The sequence below is a fragment of the Taudactylus pleione genome, unplaced genomic scaffold, assembly GCF_031769625.1.
Source record: "Taudactylus pleione unplaced genomic scaffold, aTauple2 ptg000040l, whole genome shotgun sequence".
Lineage (NCBI taxonomy): Eukaryota > Metazoa > Chordata > Amphibia > Anura > Myobatrachidae > Taudactylus > Taudactylus pleione.
Genome location: NW_028284442.1, coordinates 4,566,587 through 4,593,793, shown reverse-complemented (window position 1 = coordinate 4,593,793; position 27,207 = coordinate 4,566,587). Strand labels below are relative to the sequence as shown.

At 40.2% G+C, this 27,207-nt stretch overlaps 1 protein-coding gene across 1 annotated transcript in view; it reads right to left on the bottom strand.

Annotated features, from left to right (window-relative positions):
- The window catches only part of LOC148538322 (dynein axonemal heavy chain 3-like), a 1,025,530-nt gene that overhangs the window by 367,716 nt on the left and 630,607 nt on the right, over window positions 1-27,207 (bottom strand). The window contains exon 33 of the mRNA XM_088455384.1: window positions 2,140-2,278. Coding sequence (XP_088311510.1) covers window positions 2,140-2,278 — 139 coding nt within the window. The remainder of the gene's footprint in view (window positions 1-2,139; window positions 2,279-27,207) is intronic.

Here is a 27,207-nt window from a genome sequence, read left to right as displayed (position 1 = left end):
TTAGGGGTTGGTGTTACTCACCTATGCTGGTTTAAATGATGGCAAGACACTGCCACATTGGCGGAGCCTCTACCAGGTATGTGATCTCAGCACCAGTGAGTCACACAGTTTTTCAGCATTCTTATTATGTTGACATTTAATCACTGTCGACATGATGAATGTATAAAACAAATCCAATCCTTAATGGTATATCCCCTGAAAACAATTAATTTTGGGGGTTGCCTGGAAATATTTAGGATCCCCAGGATTTAACATGGAGGGACAGCAGCAGATATCTCCAATATCTGCTGCGACCTCTCCTTTTCCAATTGCAAAGCAGCGCCCCATATACCAAGCTCCAGATGCTGAAGATGGTGGTAGCCTATAGGCTACTTTACCGGGGTCTCCTCCGGATTCATCTTTATTGACCCACACTGGTGCATGCTCTCGCTAAAACCCACGCATATATGCTGAACCAGGAAGCAGAGTGATAGTGTAACCTACTCTGCTTCCAGTTCTTTATCAGAGCGGCTCTTATCAGTGCCTTTCTCAAGGCAAAACTTGAGTTTAGGCATAAAAAATGTATCACATCCACATTAAAAATGAGGATTATGATAAATATGCCCCTTATAATAATATATTTTTTAAAACATGTGAATAGTGGCAACCATTACCAATGAGTGGTTACAGGCATTTGTGGCTGTGTAAGCCATGATCAAGAATAAACAAGGCGATTGTCACACCAAAGCATATGCTTTAAATATTTACCTGTAACATTTTCAGGTTGCAATTTGTTTGCTCTGTAAGGAGACATTATAATACATTGCAATTGAATACATGAAGAATATGCATGACTTACACAGCCACAACTGCCTATAACCAGGGCAGCCACCCAGGGACCCCCAAACACAAAAGACCCCCATACATAGCTATATCATCATCATTGTAGGGGGCACTGTGGCATAATGTGAACTGGGGGCTCTGTATGGAATAATGAGAACTGGGGCACTATAGTGTATTTAACACATTTGTTGTGCTGGGAGCATTTGCACATTATACTTTTTAATAACATCACCAGTATATAATTTGGATACTTTTATTGTTAGGGGTCCCCACAAATTAGTTTCCCTGGAGCCCCCTCACACCTTAATACTGCCTTGAGAAAATTATATGGCTTGTGGATCTCTTTCTATACACCAGACTGTGTTATACAGCAGTGGTGTCACTATGGGAGTCGGGCCACACCAGGGTCTCACCCTCAGAAGGGGTGACACCAAAATTCCGGATCCTCCTGCAGTGTGACATTATCCTGCAGCACTCGGCTCCTGTTACAGAGGAGGACCCGACTGTGCAAGCACAGGTCTCCGGGAGCAGCCTAGCATTTCCGGGGATGCTGGGCACAACCCCAGAGTGTAGCAATCAGGATTTCCCGATAGACCATGCCCCCTTATGGTAGGCCACACCCATTTTTGGGCGCACACGGTTCCGCCGCGTGAGAGGGGCTATGGAGTGCACACCGGGTGTCACCAGACCCGGTGATGCCTTTGTTATACAGAGACCTGGACTGTTACAACAACAATGGAACATGAGTTAATTATCCAACATAATGCTACCTGCTGAAGTTTTGTTGTGTCTATAGTACAGCTTGATTACTTATAGATATAAATGGTATATTACTGTATGTGTGTTGCTACTGAGAAGGCTTAGCATATGAACGGGTGTGGTTCAAAAGATCGACCCCAAAAGATCAACTGGTTCTGAATGTTGACAGTAAAAAGATTTACATCATCATTAGGTCGACCTTCATTCTGTTGACATGTATTTAGTTTGACAGGGTTAAATTGTCGACAGTCAAAATGTTGACATTTAACATGTCAACACTAACATGACGACACATGTTTGTTTGTTATTTTATCCTAAACCTAACCCTAACAATCATGTAAAAACATTTAGTGTTGACATGCTAAATGTCAAGGTTTTGACTGTGTCAACCATGCGACCTGAATACATGCGACAGAATGATGGTCGACTTAATAACCATGTCATCCTTTTTACTGTCAACATTCAGAATGGGTCGACCTTCTGAATGTCAACCTTTTTATTGTCGATCGGTATCCCATATGAACAATGAAGGCATTGTAAGATACAGGAAAGCCTTACCAATAAGAAGAGCATGGCCACATGGCAGTCTCAGAATTCTGCTTATTCTAGATATGTGTTCTATGGCAAAGTGAAACATTACTAGATTCATTGGAGTCTTGCAGTTTACATTGTACTCCTGCAAACAGCGCTGCATACACTGAAACACAAAAGAAGAAAAGCACTTTAAATATGAAATAAACAAATCTATAGTCATAAAAATTGTCAGATAATGCATAAACATGATTTATAACCAAAAGATGAATGTCAGCTAGCAATTTGAAAACATATAAGTTTAATATAATACTATATAATTAAATAACATTATACTGAAGAAACAAATACGTATTTTAAATGCAAAAGTATAATATTTATAATAATAATAATAATAATAATAATAATAATAATATATTGCAATTTGTAAAACTTTTGCAGACTGCTCATTATACTGACTTCCAATCTTAAACATACCACACCACAATTGAATAGACCTGAACTAGTCCCCCTCATATGTCACAAATACACATACAGAACAGCACATACCTGCTAAAGAAGATACACTAAGATGGATTTGCACCTCTGCAAAATGCTACAAGTGGTCATCTCAGTTTTAAAGCTGCGGCAGCAGCAAAGACATATCTGTGTCCATGTCTGCATGCACCTCGGAATCGGGCCCAAGGTGAACATGAGAAAGTAATTTATGGAAGCTCAGACTGGAAACTCATGGCATTCCCAGTGCATAGGGCAGAAAAGACTGGGTAGTCTCTTCCTATTAACAGGATTTAGTAGATATGATAACAAACCCCACTAAAAATCCCACTAACATCACAATGTTCACAGATCTAGAGACCACCACTCTTCTAACTACATTGCACTGAACTTGCACCAGTAGCTGAAGCAGTACATGGGCCTGCTTTACAGAAAATCTGCCTATTAACATTTAAAAGATAGTCTGGAACCTCACACTCCATCACTTTAGGTATGAGAGCAGTAATAGTGACTGGAAAGTACAGGACAAATGAAGCTGTTTCAGCTTCTCCTGATGCAAATCCTGCTCACTTTTGAACATTAAAAGCAGGTAATAGGTCTACCGATCCATATGCTCCATGTGGGAACACTGATGTTTCCATAAGAGCATCCTTGCCACTGGGCCTAGATTCTGCCTCACTCTCTGACACCAACTTATAGCATCATTGAGTCGACAGGCAAGTTCCAAATATTTTTTTCATCCAGAAAAACAAACAGCAATGAGAGCAATGCAAAAAGAGCAAGACAATATCACAAATACACAAATAGGTAATATTAGGTGTCTGAATGTTCATGCATAGCTACAGTAATATCACTAAGGAAGGTAGAGATTTTGCAGAGCTTCAGCACAAAAAAATTTCCTCAATGCTGAAATATATGAGTCTTATTTAATAATATTTATAGATAGAGCATAACTAGATTTTTGAAGACCCCATAGCAAAAGTTTGTAAGGGCCCCTACCAGAGCCGTAGCTAGCGCTCTGAACGCCCTGTACCAGCCCCGCCCCTTTTGCGTGTGACATCAAGATATCACGCACAAGGGGACGGGGCCGCCGGAAACTGAAGCTCAAGCAGTGCCCAGAGCATCTTCTAGACGCGCCGGGCAGCTGTAATTATGGCAGGGTGCCAGCCTGTAGCGTCCGCGGGACACTACAGACAGCACTGCTGCAGTGATGCTGGCTGCAGGGCGCTGTTACCGGCACCCTGCAGTCAGAATTAGGGGCCGTGGGATGTCGATGGTGCCGCCCACAGAGCACTGCGCTGTGTGGCCGCACCGACCACACACCTCTAGCTACGGCCCTGGCCCCTACTGTATGTACCACCCAATGGTGAAAAATATATTTAAGACATGTAACTTTAACAATGAAGATGGGCCCCTCAGCTCTGGGCCCCGTAGCAGCTGCACCCCTTGCACCCATGGTAGTTATGCCCATTTTTATGGAATATAATGATTCACAACAATGAGCAGAAAAATAATTATGTTGTTGAGTCATGGATTCTCTGGCTTGCTATGTCACATGTAAAAACTTCTTGAACGTCATATGGCCGACCCTGCAATGTGTACAATACCATGTCTACTGTATAGTGAAATGCCAAGTGGTGGGAAGTTGAGAGCAATGTATTGAGTTCAGAAGAGTTCCTTAAGAATATTGAACCTTAATTGCAGTCTTTATTTAATGCTGGGTGTGCATCTTCTGGCCAACACAGATACCTGTATGTATTTTTGTCAGAGTTCACACACTAAGTGATTTATTTTTAATCCTGTAGTGAAGATTTATTTTAAAAAATAAATAAAGAAATAAAATATTGATGTCCAAAATGCCATTGTCCCCATAAGGGTCTTGAACCCAGGACACCCACTCTGCAAGGCACTAATTTTAACCAGTCGTCCACACACGCCAGCCATATTGAAACCCACACCTGTCGTGTTTGTGATGCGATGTGTGCAACTTTACAGCAGGAAATGTGTACAATGTCAATAGTGGGCTCAGTATGCAGCGGCATTGAATAGAAGCAAATGATGGTTGGGGATGGTGGTGAGCCATACAATGAGCTCAGTAGGGTTGAATAGAAATAAGTGAAGGTGGTGAAGGGACTTGGGTGGCCAAACACAGAGAGGAAGGGAGGAAGAAAGTGCAGAGTATTGTATTTTAAAACTATTGAACCTGACATAATCTCGCTTTATGAAAAACTTCCTGAGCTTCATACGAACAACCTTGTAATGTGTACAGTACAATGTCTACTGTATAGCGGAAATGCCAGGTCTTGGGAAGTTGAGAGCAATGTATTGAGTTCAGTAGAATTCCCTAAGAATATTGAACTTCAATTGCTCTGTCTATATTTAATGCTGGGTGTACGTCTTCTGGCCAACACAGATATCTGTATGTATTTTTATAAATGACAAAACTCACACCAAGTGATTTATTTTTAATCCTGTAGTGAGGATTTATAAAAAATAAAAAAAAAGTAATAAAATATTGATGTCCAAAATTCCATTGTACCTGAAATGTTCTGTCTTTATGACCAAGCATCTTAACACCATGTAGTGACAGTATACAGTACATATGGCCTGTAATACAGTAAGTACAATATAGAGTAATGTCTATAGCAGTTTACTGTAGTCTTGACACAAAGTGATAATTTCAAGCACGAGGAGTGACTGTTTACACTACTTGAACGTGATTGGCTAGCCTCTCACGGATTACTGTGCACTGCTACAGTATTGTATTCAGTATTGTAGTTTTCATCCGCAGAGCATTCACCACCCAGAGGTTAAACTCTGTACTCCATGGTGTGTAGTCTTTTGCGGCATACAGTATGTCATGCCACGATATAACGTGCAGTATCTTTCATAACTCGTACTGACACGTCGCGGCAGGGAGGCCAGAATACCAAGCTATCAGCAAAGATGTAGCAGGACACATCTGTACTTGGGAGCAACTCACTGCCAATTTATTGAGCTTACAGTATATCTGTGAACCAATGCATCTATGCATCTGGTGATCCTGTTTCTGTTGGATTGGTTATATGTGTTATAGTCATTAATGCTTGATCTTCTGAAACCTGGACCTTTTGGCTTTGGATGACTATTCTACTTGCTTTTGACCCCTGGCTATCTCTGGACTCTTCTAGAGAAAAAAATCCTAATATCTGACGTATTAAGACTATATAATTTTCTACAAATTGGAACTGATTATTAGATGCACTCCACAAATCTTTTTATCTGAGACTCATTTAGAAGGACAAAACATTTGTGAAGATATACGGTAACACAAGGGCAAATATAGGAGTCAGGCCGTCCCTAGGCACAATATACTGAGGTGCCAAAAGTCACGGCATAGCAGTATGTAAAGGTATTGGTTAGTGACATAACAGTACGGTGACATTTCGGAAATGCCCAGACCTGCATCAGTTGTAATCTGACATCTCATGAGTCAGTTTGAACATCAGCTAGGCTGCTCATGTCAAGGCAACATGAATTATCAGAGTTCAAATGGGGCACGATAGTGGGTGCCCGAAGGATGGGACATTCCATTTTCAAAGTTGTGCAGACATTCAACATTCCTCAATCTACAGTGTAACGTGTGTTCTGGGAATATCTCATGGAAAGCATTACCACCCACCGTGGACAGCAAAGTGGTCAACCACTGGTGCTTAATGATCATGACCAGCGACGTCTGGCCAGAATTGTCCGTGGTAACAGACAAGCAACACTGGCTTAAATCACATCTATATTCAATGCAGGAGGTACCAGATGCAAATTCAGCATGTCAGTGTAGCATTCTTTAGATCCATTGGGTATGGAAGCAGAAGACCCACCAGAGTGCCCCTGTTAACACTACAACACTGGACACAGCGCCTCACCTGGGCATGTGACATCGCTAATTGGACTCTGGAGAACTGACAATGTGACATGGTCCGATGAGTCACGGTTCCAGTTGTTTTGGGCTGATGGTAGAGTTTGAGTGTGGCGCAGACCCCATGAGGCTATGGACTCCAGTTGTCAACAAGGCACTGTGCAGGCTGGTGGTGGTTCCATAATCGTGTGGGATGTGTTCACATAGAATTGGCTAATTCCGCCGATCCACCAGAACACTGCATTGACCAGTATCTGCTACCTTGCATTGATTGATGACAATTTACAGGCCTTAATGAACTTCATGTACCCCCACAATGGTGAAATATTCCAGCAAGATAATGCACCATGTTATCAGTCCAAAGTTGTCCATAAATGGTTCAATGAGCATTTTGGAGAGCTCCGATGAATGATGTGGCCACCACATTTGCCCGATACAAACCCAATCGAACATTTTTGGGACATGGTGGAGAGGTCCATTCATATCCAAAATCCAGCACCTACAAATATCAGGGAACTGTAGGAAGCTATCCAGATTTCATGGGTCAACATCTCTCCAGAGATCTTTCATCCACTGGATGGAAGATTCCACTATTGGAATCAATGCCACATTGAGTCGCTGCACTTTACTGGGCTAGGGGGTGTCCTACACAATACTAAGCATCTATCCCATACACTCCAGTGTATTATTGGGTGCCCCCCCCCTAGATCCTGGTGAGACTGTCTCTCTCTAGCTACCTTTTTTACCTTTTGCAGGCTCCTGGAACTCCCCATGCTGCATCATGGTGATGTATTCTTTGTTCAGTGTCCAAATAGCCATAGCTGAATTGGGACACTGGAATGCTCTGATGCAGGGGCCTCCAGCTAGTTGTGCACCTAGGCATGTGCCTCACATGATTAGTGGGAAATCCAGCACTGTTGTAAAACCAGTTGCCATCAACACTGACAACTGCACATTCTTTTAAACTTACTCCAATCAGCACTTTGATGAAGGTCAAGTCAATTAGGACTAACAGATCTTACGCTTACAAGTCTTTACACATGGAAAGTGGGTGTTTCTTTTTACTCCTGGTGGTCAGTGTTGCTTTTAAGCAACATGAATTTTGTAGACAAAAAAATCACTATAGAGACTGCACTAATCCATATTGTAAGTGAATCCAATGAGTGGCTGCTAAGAGTGTGGATGTACTACCAAACTCCACTGAAGAAATATAAGCAGTTTGAACCTAAGTCTCAGGGGTATATTAACTAAAGTGTGGGTTTTTAGAAGTGGAGATGTTGCCCATAGCAACCAATCAGATTCTACATAACATTTATCTAGAAGATAATAGCTAGAATCTGATTGGTTGCTATGGGCAAAATCTCCACTTCTAAAAACCCGCACTTTAGTAAATATACCCCCTAGTGTGATTTCATAATTATTGTGCACAGAGAGGAAAGTATAATTATGACACAATGCTGAAGGTTTGCAAATTAAATATAATCCCTTTATTCAAATAACAATAAAAATCCAGGGTAAAAAATATGTGATTAGATATAACTAGCATAAAAGTAAATTAATGTCCAGTATAAAGACTATCCACCATAAAAAATAATGTTAATAATACCCAGTATAAGAATATATTTATGTAAGTAAAAGTATAAAAGTCTTATTTATTTCTTACTGCATAGTCACAAGTCCTCACAGGTCGATGTTTCATTTAAAAAGTGTAACCTTCATCAGAACAGACTTCCGAAACCACCAAGGCAGGCCTTTTATACTTTTAGAAAGTCCCTGGTGACTGCTCCTTATTTACTACCTTGGATATATGTTGATGCTGCCCAGGAGGGAGCATTGGGGAAGCACCCCAGGCGGATGTTTAATTCTTGTGTTTGCCAACCTATCGTTTGGATTATATATATATATTACTTACGAATTACATGACATTGGTCGACGTTTTGGTCCCCAAAGGAGCTTTGTCAAGACAAGTGAACCACCACAAAGCTACCTTCACCAAAGAAGTCTTCTTGGACTTCTTTGTTGAAGGTAGCTTTGTGGTGGTTCACTTGTCTTGACAAAGGTCCTTTGGGGACCGAAACGTCGACCAATGTCATGTAATTCGTATGTAATAAATTGGAGATTTTTTCTACTGATTGGTGAGTGCCCATTTTTTTGTTATTTACATGTTGGACTTTGCAGTCTATTACAGACCTACTGTATATACACGCATATAAATGAATAACATTGCAACATAAAACGGAAATGCACCAATGAAGTGTGGGATTAGAATGGTCCAGATATTATGTCCAAACTGGAAATAGCAAGCAGGAAATGCTTGCTATTTCCAGTTTGGACATATTACGAGAGTTGTTCAAAAAGTAATGCCTAAATGCTCACAATTCAAATTTTATTATAGATACAGATTTGAAAATTTGCAGTAAAATACTTTGAAGTCTTAGTAACGGAATGACTCTACTCAAAAATTTCACCATCTGCTCTCAAACATTTTCTCCACCTCTCAACCCAAGCTGTGAATCCACTTTGGAAAAATTCCAGTGGTTGGTGTTTGACCCAGGAACGTATGGCATTTTTAACAACCTCTATGTCTTCAAAATGTTGACCCCAGAGACAGTATTTGAGAGGGCCAAACAGATGAAAGTCAGAAGGGGCCAAATCAGGACTGTATGGTGGATGTGGCATTATTGCCCTCCCCATTTTGGCAATGGCCGCAGATGTTGCCATCGAAGTGTGAGGTCTGGCATTGTCGTGGTGTAAGATGAAATTTGATGGCGGAATTGTTGACCTTTTATTGCGGATGGCTTCTTTCAGCTTCTTAAGTGTAATAATGTATCGATCACTGTTGATTGATTGGTTTGGTTCCAAGTAATCGATGAGAATAACACCTTGGCAATCCCAGAAGAATGTGGCCATGACTTTGTTTATGGATCGCTGCCATTTAAACTTTTTTGGCCTAGGTGAACTTGGATGTTTCCATTGCTTTGATTGGGCCTTTGTTTTTGGGTCATAAAGGAATACCCAGGTCTCATCTCCTGTAATGACATTTTCCAAAAACGTCTCAGGGTTGGCTTCAAAGTTGGTCAAAAGGTCATTGCACACTTCCACCCTCTGGGCCTTATGATACCTGGTTAATTTCTTTGGAACCCATTTAGCACACACTTGACGATATCCCAAATCATTGATTAGTGTTTTTACAGTGCCATGGCTACATTCAAGTTTATCACTGACATCTCTGATGGTCACACGACGGTCTTTCTGAATCATGGCATCAACTTTGTGTCGGTTCTCTGCTGTCACTGCAGTTGATGATCTGCCACCACGAGGTTTGTCGCACACGGACAATTCTCACGATTGAAAATGCTTCATCCACCTTCTGACATTGCTAAAGTCAATTGTACGCTCACTATACACTTTTTTCAGTCTTCTGTGGATTTCTGTAGTACTGCAGCCTTCTTTTTCCAGAAATTCAATGATGGCTCTTTGTTTCATCTTGGATTCCATGGTATTTCTTGTATTACCTAAACAAAAATATATATATAGCTAGCAGACATATTAAACTACAAACTGACAAAGTTTCAAATAAATATTGCATATCATTTAAGAGTTATGAGCATTTAGGCATTACTTTTTGAACAACCCTCGTATATATAGACGATTCTAAGCCTACACTTCATTGGTTCATTTATGTTATATATTGTAATGTTCTCTATTTATATGTGTGTATACCGGTATTAGATCCGTATGTGTATCTTATTAGTCCAATTTATTGTTAGGCTGGAAACACACACACACACAAACACACACACATATATATATATATATATATGTTTATAGAAGTGAAGGAGCGGCGCCTTCAGTGTGTCAATCTTAGAGTAAAACCTCTGCAATAGATCTTACAGCAAGTGTCCATGTAGTCTTTAGAGTCCCAAGGTAATCTCCATGATAAACGTCCCACGTTGTTTTTATCTCAAAGAAAATTAAAAAGACAAAAATATAGTGTAACCTGATAAATACAATAATAGTGCATATACATGCAGCAGTGTTCTCATGCAATAGAGAAGTGATTGGTATAACCAGATGACAGTGTAGAAAGCACTCCACAAGTGCTCTTAATAACTGTGTTGAAAAGCACCAGTACCCATTCAGATAAAAAAGCATTGTACCAGCTGTATTCTTTCTATGGGTCAGCACAAAAGAGATCTTTCTCTGCGAATTTCCATTATGCTCCAAGTCATAGGACCATGAAGTATATGCCAGAGAGAAACAGAAAAACAAGCCTCCAATAGTGTAGTACGTTTTAAATACATACACTTTAATTACAAACACAAAAAAGACTCGTACAATATAAAAGTGATCAGTAAGCTTATCTGTCCCAATGCAATGGAGGTGTACCAGGAGGCTCAATTCTCAGACTCAACACATTTTGTCCCTCTGGGTCTCTGGGGACTTCTTCAGGAGTAAAATAAGCAATGGGGATAGTCCAGTGTGACTCCTATATTTATACCCATATCTATGGGATTCATTATTCATACCAGGTGAGCGTTAGTGGCCACAAGCGCAGTTCACACATGCGCGGGAGTTCTAAGTCTCCGCGTGAATATGTTAAACATAGTGAATTCTTGCACTTCACAGACCTTAAGTGTGGTATTTGCCACAATGTATTGTATTACAAACGAGGCATCACTTTTTCCTCTAGTGTAAATTTCCTCTCATGTAATCCTTATCTAGGATGGCGGCCATTTTTTTGTATACCATGGAGGCCGCCATTTTTGCTGAGTCTAAGATACATATACACATAGAACTTATTGCCGGGCAGTGCTAATCCAGACTAGATAAAAAAACAGCATATGCAGAATAGGACCATTAATATCCGGGGACACAGACAATGACTGGTGCCAATAGTAATATACAGAAATAAGAATAATAAATAAATAGAACATATATTACACCCAGGTAGTTTCATAAATAAACAATATAAATGAATGAATAAAAAATAATAAAAAACCTATAGTTTGTCTGATGCAGCAATAGGGATAATAAATATAAAAGGACCAGAATGCTAAAAATTTCATTAAAATTACATTAAAAACAACTACTATAAAATAATTATTAATAGGGAAACACAGATATTACAAAAGTAATGAGAGGGACAGTTTTTTTAAAAGATTTTTTACAGAAAAGGAGCAATTTCATAACCTTCATTTAGGCCATTAGGGGCAAGTGTATTCTATGTATATATCCAGTACATTTCACATCTTGCTAATGTATTATCAAGATCTCCTATTTCCCAATTTTACATGTTCAATACCCTTAAAGCTCAAGTGGTTCACATCAGAATTATGACACCTATTAAAATGCCTAGGTATTGAGTGATTCTCCAACTTATTACAAATACTCCTTACATGTTCCTGAATCCATAATCTCAAGGGTTTTTTGTCTTTCCTGTACACCCAAGACCACAAGAACACTCAATCAGATAAACTACATATGTGGTAGAACAGTTAATATTTTCTTTTATCTTATACTCCTCACCCTTTCTATTGCGAAAGAGTTTATTTTCTCGACTTGTGAACTTGCAAATACAACAATGGTTACATTTATAAAATCCTTTTGGTTTTGCTGGCCAACCTAATTCATTCATGCTGGGAACAGCACTGAGCATACTGGGGGCTAGTATCTCTTTCAAGTTTCTAGCTTTTTTAAAGACTATTTTTGGCTTTGGTGGTAAGACGGTGTTCAAAACTTCATCCATTTGCAAAACATTCCAGTGTTTAAGAAAATAAGCTTTAATTTTTCTTTCTCCTTGGCTAAACATAGTAATAAAACTGAAATTGTCTTTATTAATCAGTACATTCTTATTCTTATAAACTAAAAGATCTGATCTTTCTGTTGATTCAGTTTTAATAAGAGCCTGCTGAACAAGATCTTGAGGATATCCCCTTTCTATGAATCTGGATGCATAAACATCTAGTTGATCTTTACATGATTCTTGATTACTACAGTTCCTTTTTATTCTACAGAACTGAGAATAGGGAATGTTAGTTTTCCAGCTTTTCTGGTGGCCACTTTTGTAGTGTAAATAGTTGTTTTTATCAACCCTTTTAATATAGTTTTTGGTCTCTACCACATTATTCTTAGCCAATAAGACTAGCTCTAGATATTCTATTTCTTCACTGTCAAATTTATAGGTAAAGGTGAGGTTATATGTATTATTACTGATATGTCGAATAAACTTCTCAAAGACTTCTTTGTCTCCTCTCCTAACAATTAGGATATCATCTATGTATCATTGGTATAATATTATGTGTTCCAGTAAAGGGTTATTCTTATATATATTTTCATTTTTCCAACTTCCCATGTGGAAATTCACAAAAATCGGTGCAAAAACCGTCCCCATCGCAGTCCCACATGTTTGTAAATAAAATTCTTCTAAAAATCTAAAATAGTTATGGTTTAAAATTAATTCCATCAGTCATCCAATAAAATCCCTGTGATTTTCCTCTAGGTCAGGATCCAATCTCATAAATTCCAGACTAGATTCTATAACTTTGGTGTGTACTATCGAGGTGTAAAGAGATTGTACATCAATCGTAACCCACCTAAAGTCATCCTGCCAGGTGTAACCTTCTAATTTTTGTAAAATGGCTGTCGTATCTTTTATATATGATTTAAGATTCTTAACATATTTATTCAGAAAAATTTCTACATATTCAGAAATATGGGCCGTAGCAGAGTTAATGCCTGCAATAATTGGTCTGCCCGGTGGTTTAGCAAGACTCTTATGTATTTTCAACAGGAAGTAAAAGATCACAATATTGGGATTATTAATAATAAAATATTGGAATTCATCTTTACTTAAAATGCCATTTCTGAGTCCTTCTGAAAGTAGATCTCTAAGATCAGATACAAATTCAGGAGTAGGGTCTTTCTTAAGAGTTCTATATGAACTCATGTCATTAAGTAGTCTCAGTGCTTCTGACTCATAGTCAGTATGGTTCATGACTATAAGTCCCCCCTTTGTCAGCAGATTTTATAACTATAGATGAATCTTGTTTCAGTTGTTTCAAAGCCTGTTTTTCAAAGTTCGTGAGATTGTCTTTTATTTTTGGACAGATGGGATCTTTGCATATGTCCTTTTTCACTAGCTCATAAAACATTTCTATTTGGCTGCTTTTAGATTCCAAGGGGTAAAATTTAGATGGCAATTTTAAACCAGATTTGTTAATAGTAGGTTCATAGTTAATAATTCCCATTTCTGCCTTTAAAAAGTGTCTCTTCAGGGTGAGTTTTCTCACATATTTATTTAGATCTATATAGAGTTGAAAATTATTTGGCCTAGTTGCTGGAGCAAAGGACAATCCTTTGCTTAGGAGTTTAATTTGTGAATCCGAAAGAAGTTTACTAGACAAATTAAATACACCTTGTTCTTTTTGGTCCTTATTCTCTTTCAAAACCAATTTCTTTTTCTGTAATTCTTCTCTTCTCCCTCTTCTTCTGCTAGATGTCTTTTGATGGGTGAAGCTCTGTGTGTGATTTCATTTACCACATTTCTTTTGTAGCGGTCCCTCCAATAGGGTGTTCCCGGGGATAAAAAATCACTATCAGGCTCCGAACCCAAACGAAAGCGGCCGAATATCTATTCCTAGAGTTGAGATTGGTATTTCTATTTTTTGGAGAGTCCCGCCATTGCTGTCTTTTTGGTTTAAATGGCACCGTTTTCCATTCCTCATATTGTCTGGGTTCAACATACAGATGTGTCCACATACACCTTTCTGAAAACTGTGCCATGGCTCTCAATTTGGCATGACATCAATTCTCATATATTGTCGTGCCATGCTATCTGCAGTGCAGCAAAAGTACAATTCATACTTTCACCACTGGCCAGTGTATCATGTAATGTAGCACTTAATAGTGTTCAACCTTTTTAGCAAAGATACAGTAGTGGTCTCCTTTGGATTTTAATAGAGGGCAAACAAGGAGTTTTGAGGAGTGTTTATGTTAAGGTGCAATATGCATTTGCATCTAAATCACTGTACTAGCCGCTGAAACACTGTACTAGCACCAAAAAAACTCACTAGGAAACTGTCATCAGTTCCTCAAAAGACTGATTCTGTACTTCCCATCCACCAGTATTGTGGCGTAGTGGTAAAGTCACTGCACATCACACTTGGCAGTTAGGGTTTGAATCCCAGTTTTGCTTCAAAAATAAATTTATATAATTCAATAATATAATAATATCAATAATATTATTGTAATAACAATAAAACTTTTTAGAATAATATCATATTTTATCTAGAGGCTGTGGGGATCTGAGTCAGTGAGGACGGCATGTGTGTGTAGTGATTTCTTAGTGTAGAAATTTCCCCCTGAAAATAAGGCTCAATATTTCATATACAGTACTGGTTCTAGATATACATTATAATTCAAAAACTGGCCATCAGTAATTTACAGTATGTTAATGTACTTTTTCAGATTAACCCATTGCTTATCTTAACACAGAGGGGGAGGAGGAATTCATTTGTAAAGGCTGCACATTTTCCACAGACAACAAATCAAGTTTTCATTAGCCCTCCCACTGTGTTTTGTTACTACTCATTAATGTTGCCCTTTTTGTATTGAGACACTTTTGTACTTTTGGCCCATCCCTTCCTCCCAAAATAGTATTCATTTTCCATGGATATATTGTACATTATTTGACCAGTAATGTAGCTAGAAGAAATATACACAGTATGTCAGTTGCGCTCTCTCTCACTCATGTGTGCTGACCCTCGTGTTTTGGTTTTGGATTTTTTCTTAAAATATCATAAAAACAGTTAAAATCACATAAAATGGGCCTGTTTTTGTTCCTACAGTACTATTAACCTCAATAACATTTATTTCCAGTAATTTCCAATCAATTTTGACCACCTCACAATATTATTTTTTCATCTAGTTAAGGCCAAAAGGTTGCATCGAGCTAGCTGGCTGACTACGCTAAGTGATACAGTGGACGGCACTAACATGTGGCAGTTCAGCTTCCAATTTCCAACATGGATACAGTGTGTTATACTGTGTGGTTGGATACACCAACAGTGCTCTTACTATGACAGTAGTGTCGGCAGACAGCATTGTCATCAGTTCCTGAATAGACAGATTCTGTACTTCCCATCCACCAGTATTGTGGCATAGTGGTAAAGTCACTGCACATCACACTTGGCAGTTAGGGTTTGAATCCCACTGTAAACATTTTTTTTGCTCCAAAAATAAATTTGTATAATTCAATAATATAATAATATCAATAAAAATATTGTAATAATAATAAAACTTTTTAGAATAATATCATATTTCATCTAGAGGCTATGAACACTGTGTACACTATGTGGGGATCTGAGTCAGTGAGGATGGCATGTGTGTAGTGATTTCTTAGTGTACAAATTTCCCCCTGAAAATATGGCTCAATATTTTATATACAGTAGTGGTTCTAGATATACATTATAATTCAAAAACTGCCCATCAGTAATTTACAGTGTGTTCATGTCCTTTTTCAGAATAACGCCACCCATTGTTTGTCTCAACAGAGAGGGGGAGGGAAGAGGAATTCATTTGTAAAGGCTGCACTTTTTACACAGACAACAAATCAAGTTTTCATTAGCCCTCCCCCTGTGTGTTGTTACTACTCATTAATGTTGCCCTTTGTGTCTAGAGACACTTTTGTACTTTCAGTCCCTCCCTTCCTCCCCAAACTGTACTCATTTTCCATGGTTATATTGTACATTCATCGACCAGTAATGTAGCTCAATGTTTTGTTTTCCACCTTGTAATTACAGTAAAGTATACACAGTATGCCAGTTGCAATATATATATATATATATATATATATATATATATATAAAAATAAACTTGATAGCCCCTCCACATTTGTTGCCCAGGAACCCCCACAGACCTAAATTTGGCCCTGGGTGAGGGTTGCACACTGACCCACCACGGCAGTGTTCATAGAGGGGAAAGGAGGAGGAGGAGGTGAGCTGCTGCTGTTACACTGTTGTGGGTGGGGGTGGGGGGTACACAGAGCCAGTGATGCTGTTATCAGGGATGGGGGGAGGGGCAGAGGTGCTTGGAGTGTGTGCACTATGGATAGGACATAAAAAGACACCATTGAAAGTACTGTACCAATGTTTTTAACATTAATTACAAAACACTGTTTAGACCTAAACATTGGTTCTGAAACCCGATGGTTAGCACACATCTCCAATGGTGGTAGGGCTGTGCATACGCAGGAGGGGTACTGAGCATGTGCAGCCCTCTGACTGTGAGTCCGCTTGCAGTGTCTCCCGGCCACAGCCTGATTGACAGGTTGTGGTGTTTTGGAGGTGGTGTGGGGATGTTCCCTGGCAGCGTTCCCGGAAACAGGGGCGTGTTGCCCCATTTTTTGAGGGGCGAGGGCAGAGTCCGTATGGGTGCACGCAGACTTTCTGGCCTCGCAAGCTGCCAGGACCCGGCCGGGCTGTGGGAAGTTTTAGCTCCCACAGCCTGGCCTAAGGAACATCGGCAACCATCAGTCGCAATTGTTCTGATGGTGACACCAGGCTGCGGCCTCAGTCGCAAAGCTGAGATCATGCAAATGCAGAAAGGAGGTGTGCGATACCTCCTTCTGCATTCACATTTTAAATGAACAGAATTGCACAGTCACTTGTGTGCGCTTATGTGCGGCTCTGCAATTCCATCCAGGCCCTTTGTGTCCTTATATTTACCTCAAAATTATGACAACAAAAGGAAACAATCAAAGGCACCCATTTATTAACTAGTTTTATCACCAAAACGAGTGACAATTGTCACTGTGTATGATAAATGTTGCTCCAGCCAATCAGCTCCCAACTGTCACTTTTCTAACAGTTGACAGTTGGGAGCTGATTGGCTGGAGCACCATTTATTATACACAGTGAAATGTTTCACTCATTCTGGTGATAAAACTCGTTAATAAATGAGACCCATAGTGTAGTATTTTAAAATTATTGTTGATCCACCCAATGTGAGGGATTATTTATATCTGAAAAATAGGTGTTGATAGAACAGTCCCATCCACCTGATGTTCAAGGTACATACCTCTTGATATATTTAAAGCAAACACCTCTTATTACCCCTTCAGGTTTTAAGGTTACCTTATAATTTTCTTCACATAAAGAGGATTCAACAACATGCAGTAGATTTCAATAAAATCCTTTATTGCACCTCCAACAGATGATTTCCAGATGATATTTCATGTACTAACATAAAAGTAAATAGAGGTACAGTACATACAGTGCATCCGGAAAGTATTCACAGCGCGTCACTTTTTTCACATTTTGTTATGTTACAGGCTTATTCCAAAACGGAATAAATAAAATGTTCTCCTCAAAATTCTACACCAAATACCCCATAATGACAACGTGTAAAAAGTTTTTTTGAGATTTGTTAAAATTTAATAAAAAACCCCTAAAAAATCACATGTACATAAGTATTCACAGCCTTGCTCAATACTTTGTTGATGCACTTTTGACAGCAATTACAGCATCAAGTCTTTTTGAATATGATGCCACAAGCTTGGCACACCTATCTTTGGGCAGTTTCACCCATTCCTCTTTGCAGCACCTCTCAAGCTCCATCAGGTTGGATGGGAAGCATCGATGCACAGCCATTTTCAGATCTCTCCAGAGATGTTCAATCGGATTCAAGTCTTGGCTCTGGCTGGGCCACTCAAGGACATTCACAGAGTTGTCCTGAAGCCACTCCTTTGATATCTTGGCTGTGTGCTTAGGGTCGTTGTCCTGCTAAAAGATTAACCGTCGCCCCAGTATGAGGTCAAGAGTGCTCTGGAGCAAGTTTTCATCCAGGATGTCTCTGTACACTGCTGCATGAATTTTTCCCTCTACCATGACTAGTCTCCCAGTTCCTGCCGCTGAAAAACATCCCCACAGCATGATGCTGACACCACCATGCTTCACTGTAGGGATGGCATTGGCCTGGGGATGAGCCGTGTCAGGTTTCCTCCAAATAGAATGCCTGGCATTCTTGCCAAAGAGTTCAATCTTTGTCTCTCATGGTCTGAGAGTCCTTCAGGTGCATTTTGGCAAATTCCAGGCGGGCTGCCATGTGCTTTTTACTAAGGAGTGGCTTCCATCTGGCCACTCTACCATACAGGCCTGATTGGTGGATTGCTGCAGAGATGGTTGTCCTTCTGGAAGGTTCTTGTCTCTCCACAGAGGAATGCTGTAGCTTTGATAGAGTAACCATTGGGTTCTTGGTCACCTCCCTGACTAGGGCCCTTCTCCCCCGATCGCTCAGTTTAGATGGACGGCCAACTCTAGGAATAGTCCAGGTGGTTCCAAACTTCTTCCATTTACGGATGATGGAGGCCACTGTGCTCATTGGGACCTTCTAAGCAGCAGATATTTTCTGTACCCTTCACCAGATTTGTGCCTTGAGACAATCCTGTCTTGGAGGTCTACAGACAATTCCTTGGACTTCATGCTTGTTTTGTGCTCTGATATACACTGTCAAGTGTGGGACCTTATATAGACAGGTGTATGCCTTTCAAAATCATGTCCAATCAAATGAATTTACCACAGGTGGACTCCAATTAAGCTGTAGGAACATCTCAAGGATGATCAGTGGAAAGAGGATGCACGTGAGCTCAATTTTGAGCTTTATGACAAAGGCTGTGAATACTTATGTATATCTGATATGTTAGTGTTATTTTTTTTAATTCAATTTGCAAAAATCTCCAAAAAACTTTTTACATGTTGTCATTATGGGGTATTGTGTGTAGAATTTTGAGGACAAAAATGAATTTATTCCATTTTGAAGTAAGGCTGTAACATAACAAAATGTGGAAAAAGTGATGCGCTGTGAATACTTTCCGGATGCACTGTAGCATAATACTGCTTCAAACAGCTATTTTATCAAAAATATTACAGATAAAAAACAGGACCTCTATATTTAATAACAAGTCCTGAAAATAAAAAAACACTAAGACTCGTTTGAATGAGGATGCCTACCATCCCACTGCCAGGGACCACCCCCGCTCCGCCTTGAAAACACCACAGCCTGTCAATCAGGCTGCAGCCGGGAAACACTGCAAGCAGACTCAGAGCCAGAGGGCTGCACATGCACACTCCAAGCAGTTCTCCCCCTCCCCCTATCCCTGATAACAGTATCACTGGATCTGTCTGCCCCCCTCCCCCACCCATAGCAGTGTAATGGTGCATACACACGTAGCGATCTGCCAGCAATACAATATCGCTGGCAGATCATACTGCACACTCCCTGGTGTGTTGGATGATCTATATAGATCATCCAACACACCAATAACTTGCCAGCAACTATAGCGACCCGCGATCAGCAGGTTGTGCAGCATGCAGGGACGATGGGCGATATTGCTATCATCCATACGTGCATGCACATTGCTGGTTGAAGGTAAGTTAGTAGGGTACATTAAAAAAGGATGATTTGATAGATAACTGTAATGATAACGATATCAATATAATTTAAATCATCCTTTTAAATTGCACCTTTACAGCAGCAGCTCTACTCCTCCTTCCCCCTCTATGAACAGAGCAGCGGTGGCTCTGTGTGCCCCCCTCACCCATAGACACCACTGGCACTGCTGACATTGCCAGTACCCTTCACTGAGGACACTGCCAGCACTACAGCACTGCCATCCCATGTACTGCAGACACCATCAGCAACCCCTGCACTGCCGACACTGCCGGTATCCGTCACTGAGGACACTGCCAGCACTGCAGCACTGCCATCCCATGTACTGAGGACACCATCAGCAACCCCTGCACTGCCGACACAACCAGAAAACCTGCACTGAAGACACCGCTGGCACCCTGCAATGCCAACACCGCCAGTGCCCTTCACTGAGGACACTGCCAGCACCACAGCACTGCCATTCCATGTTTTCCACTTTGTTATTACAGTAAAGTATACACAGTATGTCAGTTGCTATATATATATATATATATATAGAGAGAGAGAGAGAGAGAGAGAGAGAGAGAGATGTGCACCCACCGTTGTGTTTTGGTTTTGGATCTGGATCTCCCTTGGTTTTGGATCTGAATCTGATTTTGGATTTTTTTCCTTGGTGTTTTGTGTTTTGGTTTTGGATCTGGATATTTTCTTAAAATATTATAAAAGCAGTTAAAATCACAATATGGGCTTGTTTTTGTTCCTAACCTCAATAACATTTATTTACAGTAATTTCCAATCAATTTTGACCACCTCACAATATTATATTTTTCATCTTGTTAAGGCCAAAAGGTTGCATCCAGCTAGCTGGCTGACCAAGCTAAGTGACACAGTAGGCGAAACTAACATGTGGAAGTTCATCTTCCAATTTCCAACATGGATACAGTGTGTTATACAGTGTGGGTTGGATACACCAATAGTGCACATACTGTGACAGCAGTGTTGGCATAGCAGGATTGCTGACGGTGTCCTTAGTACATGGAATGGCAGTGCATTGGTGTTGGCAGTGTCCTCAGTGAAGGGTACTGATGATGTCGGCAGTGCCAGTGGTGTCTTTAGTGCAGGTTTGCTGGCTGCATCGGGATTGTAGGGGTTGCTGACAGTGTCCTCAGCATGTGGTTTGGCCATGCTGTGGTGCTGACAGTGTCCTCAGTGTAGGGTACCAGCAATGTTGGCAGTGCGTGGATCCCAGCAGTGCCCTCAGTGCAGGTTTGCTGACTGTGTTGGCAGTACAGGGGTGTTCTCAATGCAGGATGCCGGCGATGTCGGCAGAGCGGGGGTGCCAGTAGTGTCCTCAGTGTAGATTTGCTGGCTGTGTCGGCAGTGCGGGGGTTGCTGGGGATGTCCTCAGTACATGGAATGGCAGTGCTGTGGTGCTGGCAGTGTCCTCAGTGAAGGGTACCGGCGATGTCGGCAGTGCAAGGGTGCCAGCAGTGTCCTCAGTGCAGGCTTGCTGACTGTGTTGGCAGTGTAGGGGTGTTCTCAATGTAGGGTGATGGCAATTTCGGCAGAGCGGGGGTGCCAGCGGTGTCCTCAGTGCATGAGTGCTGACAGTGTCGGCAGTGCAGGGGTGCTGTTGGTGTCCACAGTGTGGGAGTGCCGGCAGTGTCGGCAGTGTGGGGGTCGCTGACTGTGTCCACAGTACGTGGGGCAGTAGTGCAGGAGTGTAGGCAGCGGTGGTGTCACCAGCAGGGGATGCTGCCAGTGGGGTGCCGGCAGTGTCAGCAGTGGGTGCAGGTGGTGTAGGGCAGCGGGGAATGTTGGGCGCCATCTTCTTTTGCTTCCTGTGTACATATTAAATGGGCTTAACGCTGATTGGCTGAGAGCCGTGATGGAAGGCTCTCTCAGCCATTCAGCGTTAAGCCCTCTCAATACAAAACCTCGTGACCCCACAACCTCACGACCCAAGAGTGGGATCGCAAGGTTTTGCCTCAGGTTAGGGATCTGGGGCAGGCAGAGAGATCCGAGAACCCTCTATGGGTCAGCACCCTTGTTCAACCACACTGGTCGAACATCCCAAGAGTTGGCTCTGATTAGGGGGTCCTTAGCTCCCCAGGGATCCCCGGCCTGGGCTGATTAGCGGTCAGGTTTAATGCTTTGACCGGGGGGCCCAGTGAAAGGGCTCCCCTGGCTGTGGCATTAGCCCCCTCACTAGAAAAAGTCTGGTGCTGGTTCTGAATTTTACAGGGGGACCCTACTCATTTTTTCCCCCTGTATTTCCAAAATCAGATCAGTGCCCAGTGCTAGTTGCACATTGTCCCTATGTCGTTTGTCCCCCATATTTTTGCAACCAGAACTGGTTCTGACTAGCTGAGTGCTTGTTGTGCTTAAGTACAGGGGACCCCTATGTCATTTGTCCCCTGTATTTAATCGAAACCAGCACTGGGTCACTAAAAGCTCAGGGCTCTTTTGTGGAGGGTGGGCATGCCATTTTTTATTTATTTGTTTTTTTACCACAGCAACATAGACGGGTCTCTCTGATCCCGTCTATGCTAAGTGTCAATGACCCAGATGTATGTAGCATGGATCTCCTGGTCCATGCATGCATCTATGTCATTGAAATACATAGCCGCACAGATGGCAGAGAAAGATCTCTTTTGTGCTGACCCATAGAAAGAATACAGCTGGTACAAGGCTTTTTTATCTGAATGGGTACTGGTGCTTTTCAATACAGTTATTAAGAGCACTTGTGGAGTGCTTTCTACACTGTCATCTGGTTATACCAATCACTTCTCTATTGCATGAGAACACTGCTGCATGTATATGCACTATTATTGTATTTATCAGGTTACACTATGTTTTTGTCTTTTTAATTTTCTTTGAGATAAAAACAACGTGGGACGTTTATCGTGGAGATTACCTTGGGACTCTAAAGACTACATGGACACTCTCTGTAAGATCTATTGCAGAGGTCTTACTCTAAGATTGACACACTGAAGGGGCCGCTCCTTCACTTCTATAAACAATTTTCTTCATATGGTTTTTCTGAATAGATCATATCCAGGAAGGATTGGCAGCCAACTTACGAGGGAGTGTTTTTGGGTTATTTGTTTGTATTTGCTTATACGTTTATTTGACTTTTTAGCTTTAGTGCGCCACTTACACCACTTTTTTCACATTTCATTTTTTATTCATACTGGTAAGAGGCAGCACCCTTAGTACTCTGAGTATAGTGCTAGATACCACATCAATGAGTTTTCTGAGGTTAAGCCAGCGTGGTTAAGCCAGCGTTGCTTATACGTTTATTTGACTTTTTAGCTTTAGTGCGCCACTTACACCACTTTTTTCACATTTCATTTTTTATTCATACTGGTAAGAGGCAGCACCCTTAGTACTCTGAGTATAGTGCTAGATACCACATCAATGAGTTTTCTGAGGTTAAGCCAGCGTGGTTAAGCCAGCGTTGCTTATACGTTTATTTGACTTTTAGCTTTAGTGCGCCACTTACACCACTTTTTTCATATATATATATATATATATATATATATATATATATCTCCAACAATGATCCGGCACTCACTTGTATATGAGATGAAAATGCTTGCTCAGATGCCTTCCTTTTACAGGGAACGGCGTCCCCACCATATAAACACGAAAGAAGCCGCACTCAGAGGTCTTGCAATAAAGGTGAAGCAGTGCTATGGTTTAATTAATCATTCATCTAATCAACGTTTCGGGGCCACCTGCCCATTCAGCATGGCATCCTGATGAAGGGGCAGGAGGCCCGGAAACGTTGATGAGATGAATGATTAATTAAAGCATAGCACTACTTCACCTTTATTGCAAGACCTCTGAGTGCAGCCTCTTTCGTGTTTATATATATATATATATTTTATGAGATATTTTTATGCTATATATATGTATATATTTTTATACTAGTTATTATTAACATTATTTATTTTTTGCACTGGATAGTCCTTAAGCTGGACATTAATTTACTTTTATGTTATTTTTAATTATATATTTTTTTACATTATTTACACTGGATTTTTATTGCTATATTGAATAAAGGGATTATATTTAATTTTCAAACCTTCAGCATTGTGTCATAATTTATACTTTCCACTCTTTCCACAATCCTTATCTGATGAAGTAGTGCTGAGGCTTAGGTTCAAACATGAATTTTGTATTATAGTGTTTACATTTTTATCTTTTCTGTGGCAGTGATGCTCTCAAGCATCATCTAAATGTGCGCATTTATAACAGCTATTTGAGAAGATCCAAACTTCACAATTAGGTCAAAATATAACGAAAAAAAGTTAAAGAAAAATTTTCAATGCTTGCCAAATAAAATGGTTGAGTCTTGTTTTGTTTACTTGTTTAGCAACCTTGACTTTGTCCTTCATACTTTGCCTCTCATGATTCTACCTTTTCCAACCCAACAAACCAAGCTAATTCATTCACACTTCTACCTTATTGCCTCACAGTCTGTTATTGCAGGACTAAGCAGCTGGTACAGTCTTGGTGTGCTTCTGATATCTACCCCAGCCAAGTGGTTCTCTCCTAGGGGCAACCAGCACTGTGACATTTAACAGTATGATTATCACCACTGCTTGATATGTTCTTGTAGCACAACACACATATATATATATATATATATATATATATTTATGAATTATATACCTAGGAAATTATGTGTAATTATCATGATTTTTTTTTATTACTTTAGATAAAACTATGTACATTTAATCTAGCAATTTTATTTTGGAGGACCATGCTGGAACTTAAAACTTTTGTCCAATTCTTTGAAAATAAAGCATCTCTCTTTCACTTGCTACTTTGTACTAGTACCAATAAAACACACATCATTTATCTGCTGTAATGTACAAAAATCTGCAGTCTTTGTCAGCCTTTATTGCTGCAGGGCAGACGAGATCTGTTATTTATGGTGATGGCTACATTTTTGTTTGTTATTTTAAGTTAAGGAAAAGGACAAAAATAAAGAGGAAAAGCGAACACAAATAAACAGTCTATCAGATTATATTTATTGATGAGATTTTTTTAAAAAGTGAGTCTCCTATGAAGACTTCACTTTGAGACAATCACAGTATGAGAGATAATTAAGATATTTTGGCCTTTTTCAATTCATATGGAGTACAGGAAATATATTGATTGCCCTAAATAAAATCTAAAATGTGCAAATATAAGACCCAAGGACAAAAAATTGTAAATCCATAATTAATCTATTTGGCTCTAAATAATGAAACCACATTCTTAAAGGAATAAAAGTAGCTGGTTCAAATAGGTTTCTAACCAGCAGGTTACAGAGAGTGTCTTCAGAAGTGTAGTTACCACCACCAGTGCATGACCATGCAATGTTCCACAAGGTACTATACTATCTATACTACCTAACATGCTTTTTGCAGTTTGGATGATACCACTGGGTGAAATAATCATATATGTTCTTTGCTCCCCAGCTATTGAGGACACAATTCCAATCCTAAATGGCTGTCTAGCTGAAGTACAAGAGCAGATGAGTGCCAGTTGGTTGTGACTCAATACTGATACAACAAAATTACAACTGGGCTTACACTTGGGGGTTCAGAGTTGCAATACACTGAACATTTGCAGAATCTTGTTGTCCTAGATTGTGGCTTGAATCCTTAAAAATCTGGTATCAGCAATGATCAAATCCTCAATCTTTCATCTGAGGAATATACAGCCATGGCCAAAAGTTTTCACAAAGTTTGCTGTACAGTTTGCCAACAGTAAAGCATCCTGAGACCATTCATGTATGGGGTTGCTTCTCAGCCAAGGGAGTGGGCTCACTCACAATTTTGCCTAAGGACACAACCATTAATAAAAAATGGTACCAAAACATCCTCCAAAAGCAACTAATCCCAACCATCCAAGAACAGTTTGGTGATGAACAATGCCTTTTCCAGCATGATGGAACACCTTACCATAAGGCAAAAGTGATAACTAAGTGCCTCAGTGAACAAAACATCAAAATTGTGGGTCCATGGCCGTGAAACTCCCCAGACTTTAATTCCATTAACAATTTGTGGTCAATCCTCAAGTAGGTGGATGGACAAACAAAAACCAGAAAAATCTGACAAACTCCAAGCATTGATTAGGCAAGAATGGGCGGCCATCAGTCAGTATGTGGCCCAGAAGTTGATTGACAGCATGCCAGGGCGAGTTTCATAGGTCTTGAAAAAGAAGGGTAAAAACTGCAAATATTGACTCTGCATAAACTTAATGTAATTGTCAATAAAAGCCTTTGATACTTATGAAATGTTTGTAATTTTACTTCAGTATATCATAGTGACACCTGACAAAAAGGTATAAAAACACTGAAGCAGCAAACTTTGTAAAAACCAATACTTGTGTTATTCTCAAACCTTTTGTCCATGGCTGTAGCATCAAGCACTCCATTCCCCCAAAATATCTGTCTAAAGTCATATGTATTTCTATCATGTCACTTGGACTACTGCAATTCCCTCTACCTGGGTCTCCCAGCAAAACTGTCAGGCTGTTAACTAACCAGTCCCGTTCCTGCCAATAAAAGCCTATTCTCTACTCCCTTCACTGGCTGCTAGTAAGATGGTGAATCTATTTCAGGATTGGTTTACTGACTTTCAAACTCTACATATCCAGGGTCCAAAGGTACCTGAAGCAGCTTCTGATTCCATAACCCCCCTAGCTTTCTTCCATCTGCAGATGAAGCACTATTAGCAGTACCTAGAATTTCCCTTAATTCATTTGGGGGTCAAGATTTTAGCTTTGTGGCTCTGACTCTATGAAACTCACTTCCTTGCACAGTTTGAGAGGCCTCCATACTAGAAACCTTCTAAAACAGACTCAAGACTCCCCTGTTTACAAAATATACAAGCCCATTTCTTAACTGTCTTTTCTGTTAAGTTTATTTTGTATATTGTGTTTTTTAAAAACATATGGTAGGCTATGCTGTGCATTTTTTGTGCATAACTAGGGAGTTGCAAGATAAAATGCACAATGTAGCTGCGATGAAGGGGCTATATTTTGCCTCTAATTGAATTGACCCCACAGTATAGTATTGCTTGCGGCATACCAAAACTTACTGTAGAATGCCATAAAACATTGTAATATGTGTAATAAACCTCTCTCATCATTCAGTAATACATGGGTTGTAGACCAATGAATGTAATACCTGTTGGCTCATGCAGTGCTCCAGCTCTTACAGACTGAAGTTGAAATGTGGGTGGAGCTTGGACTGCACATCCTAATTTTAAACATAA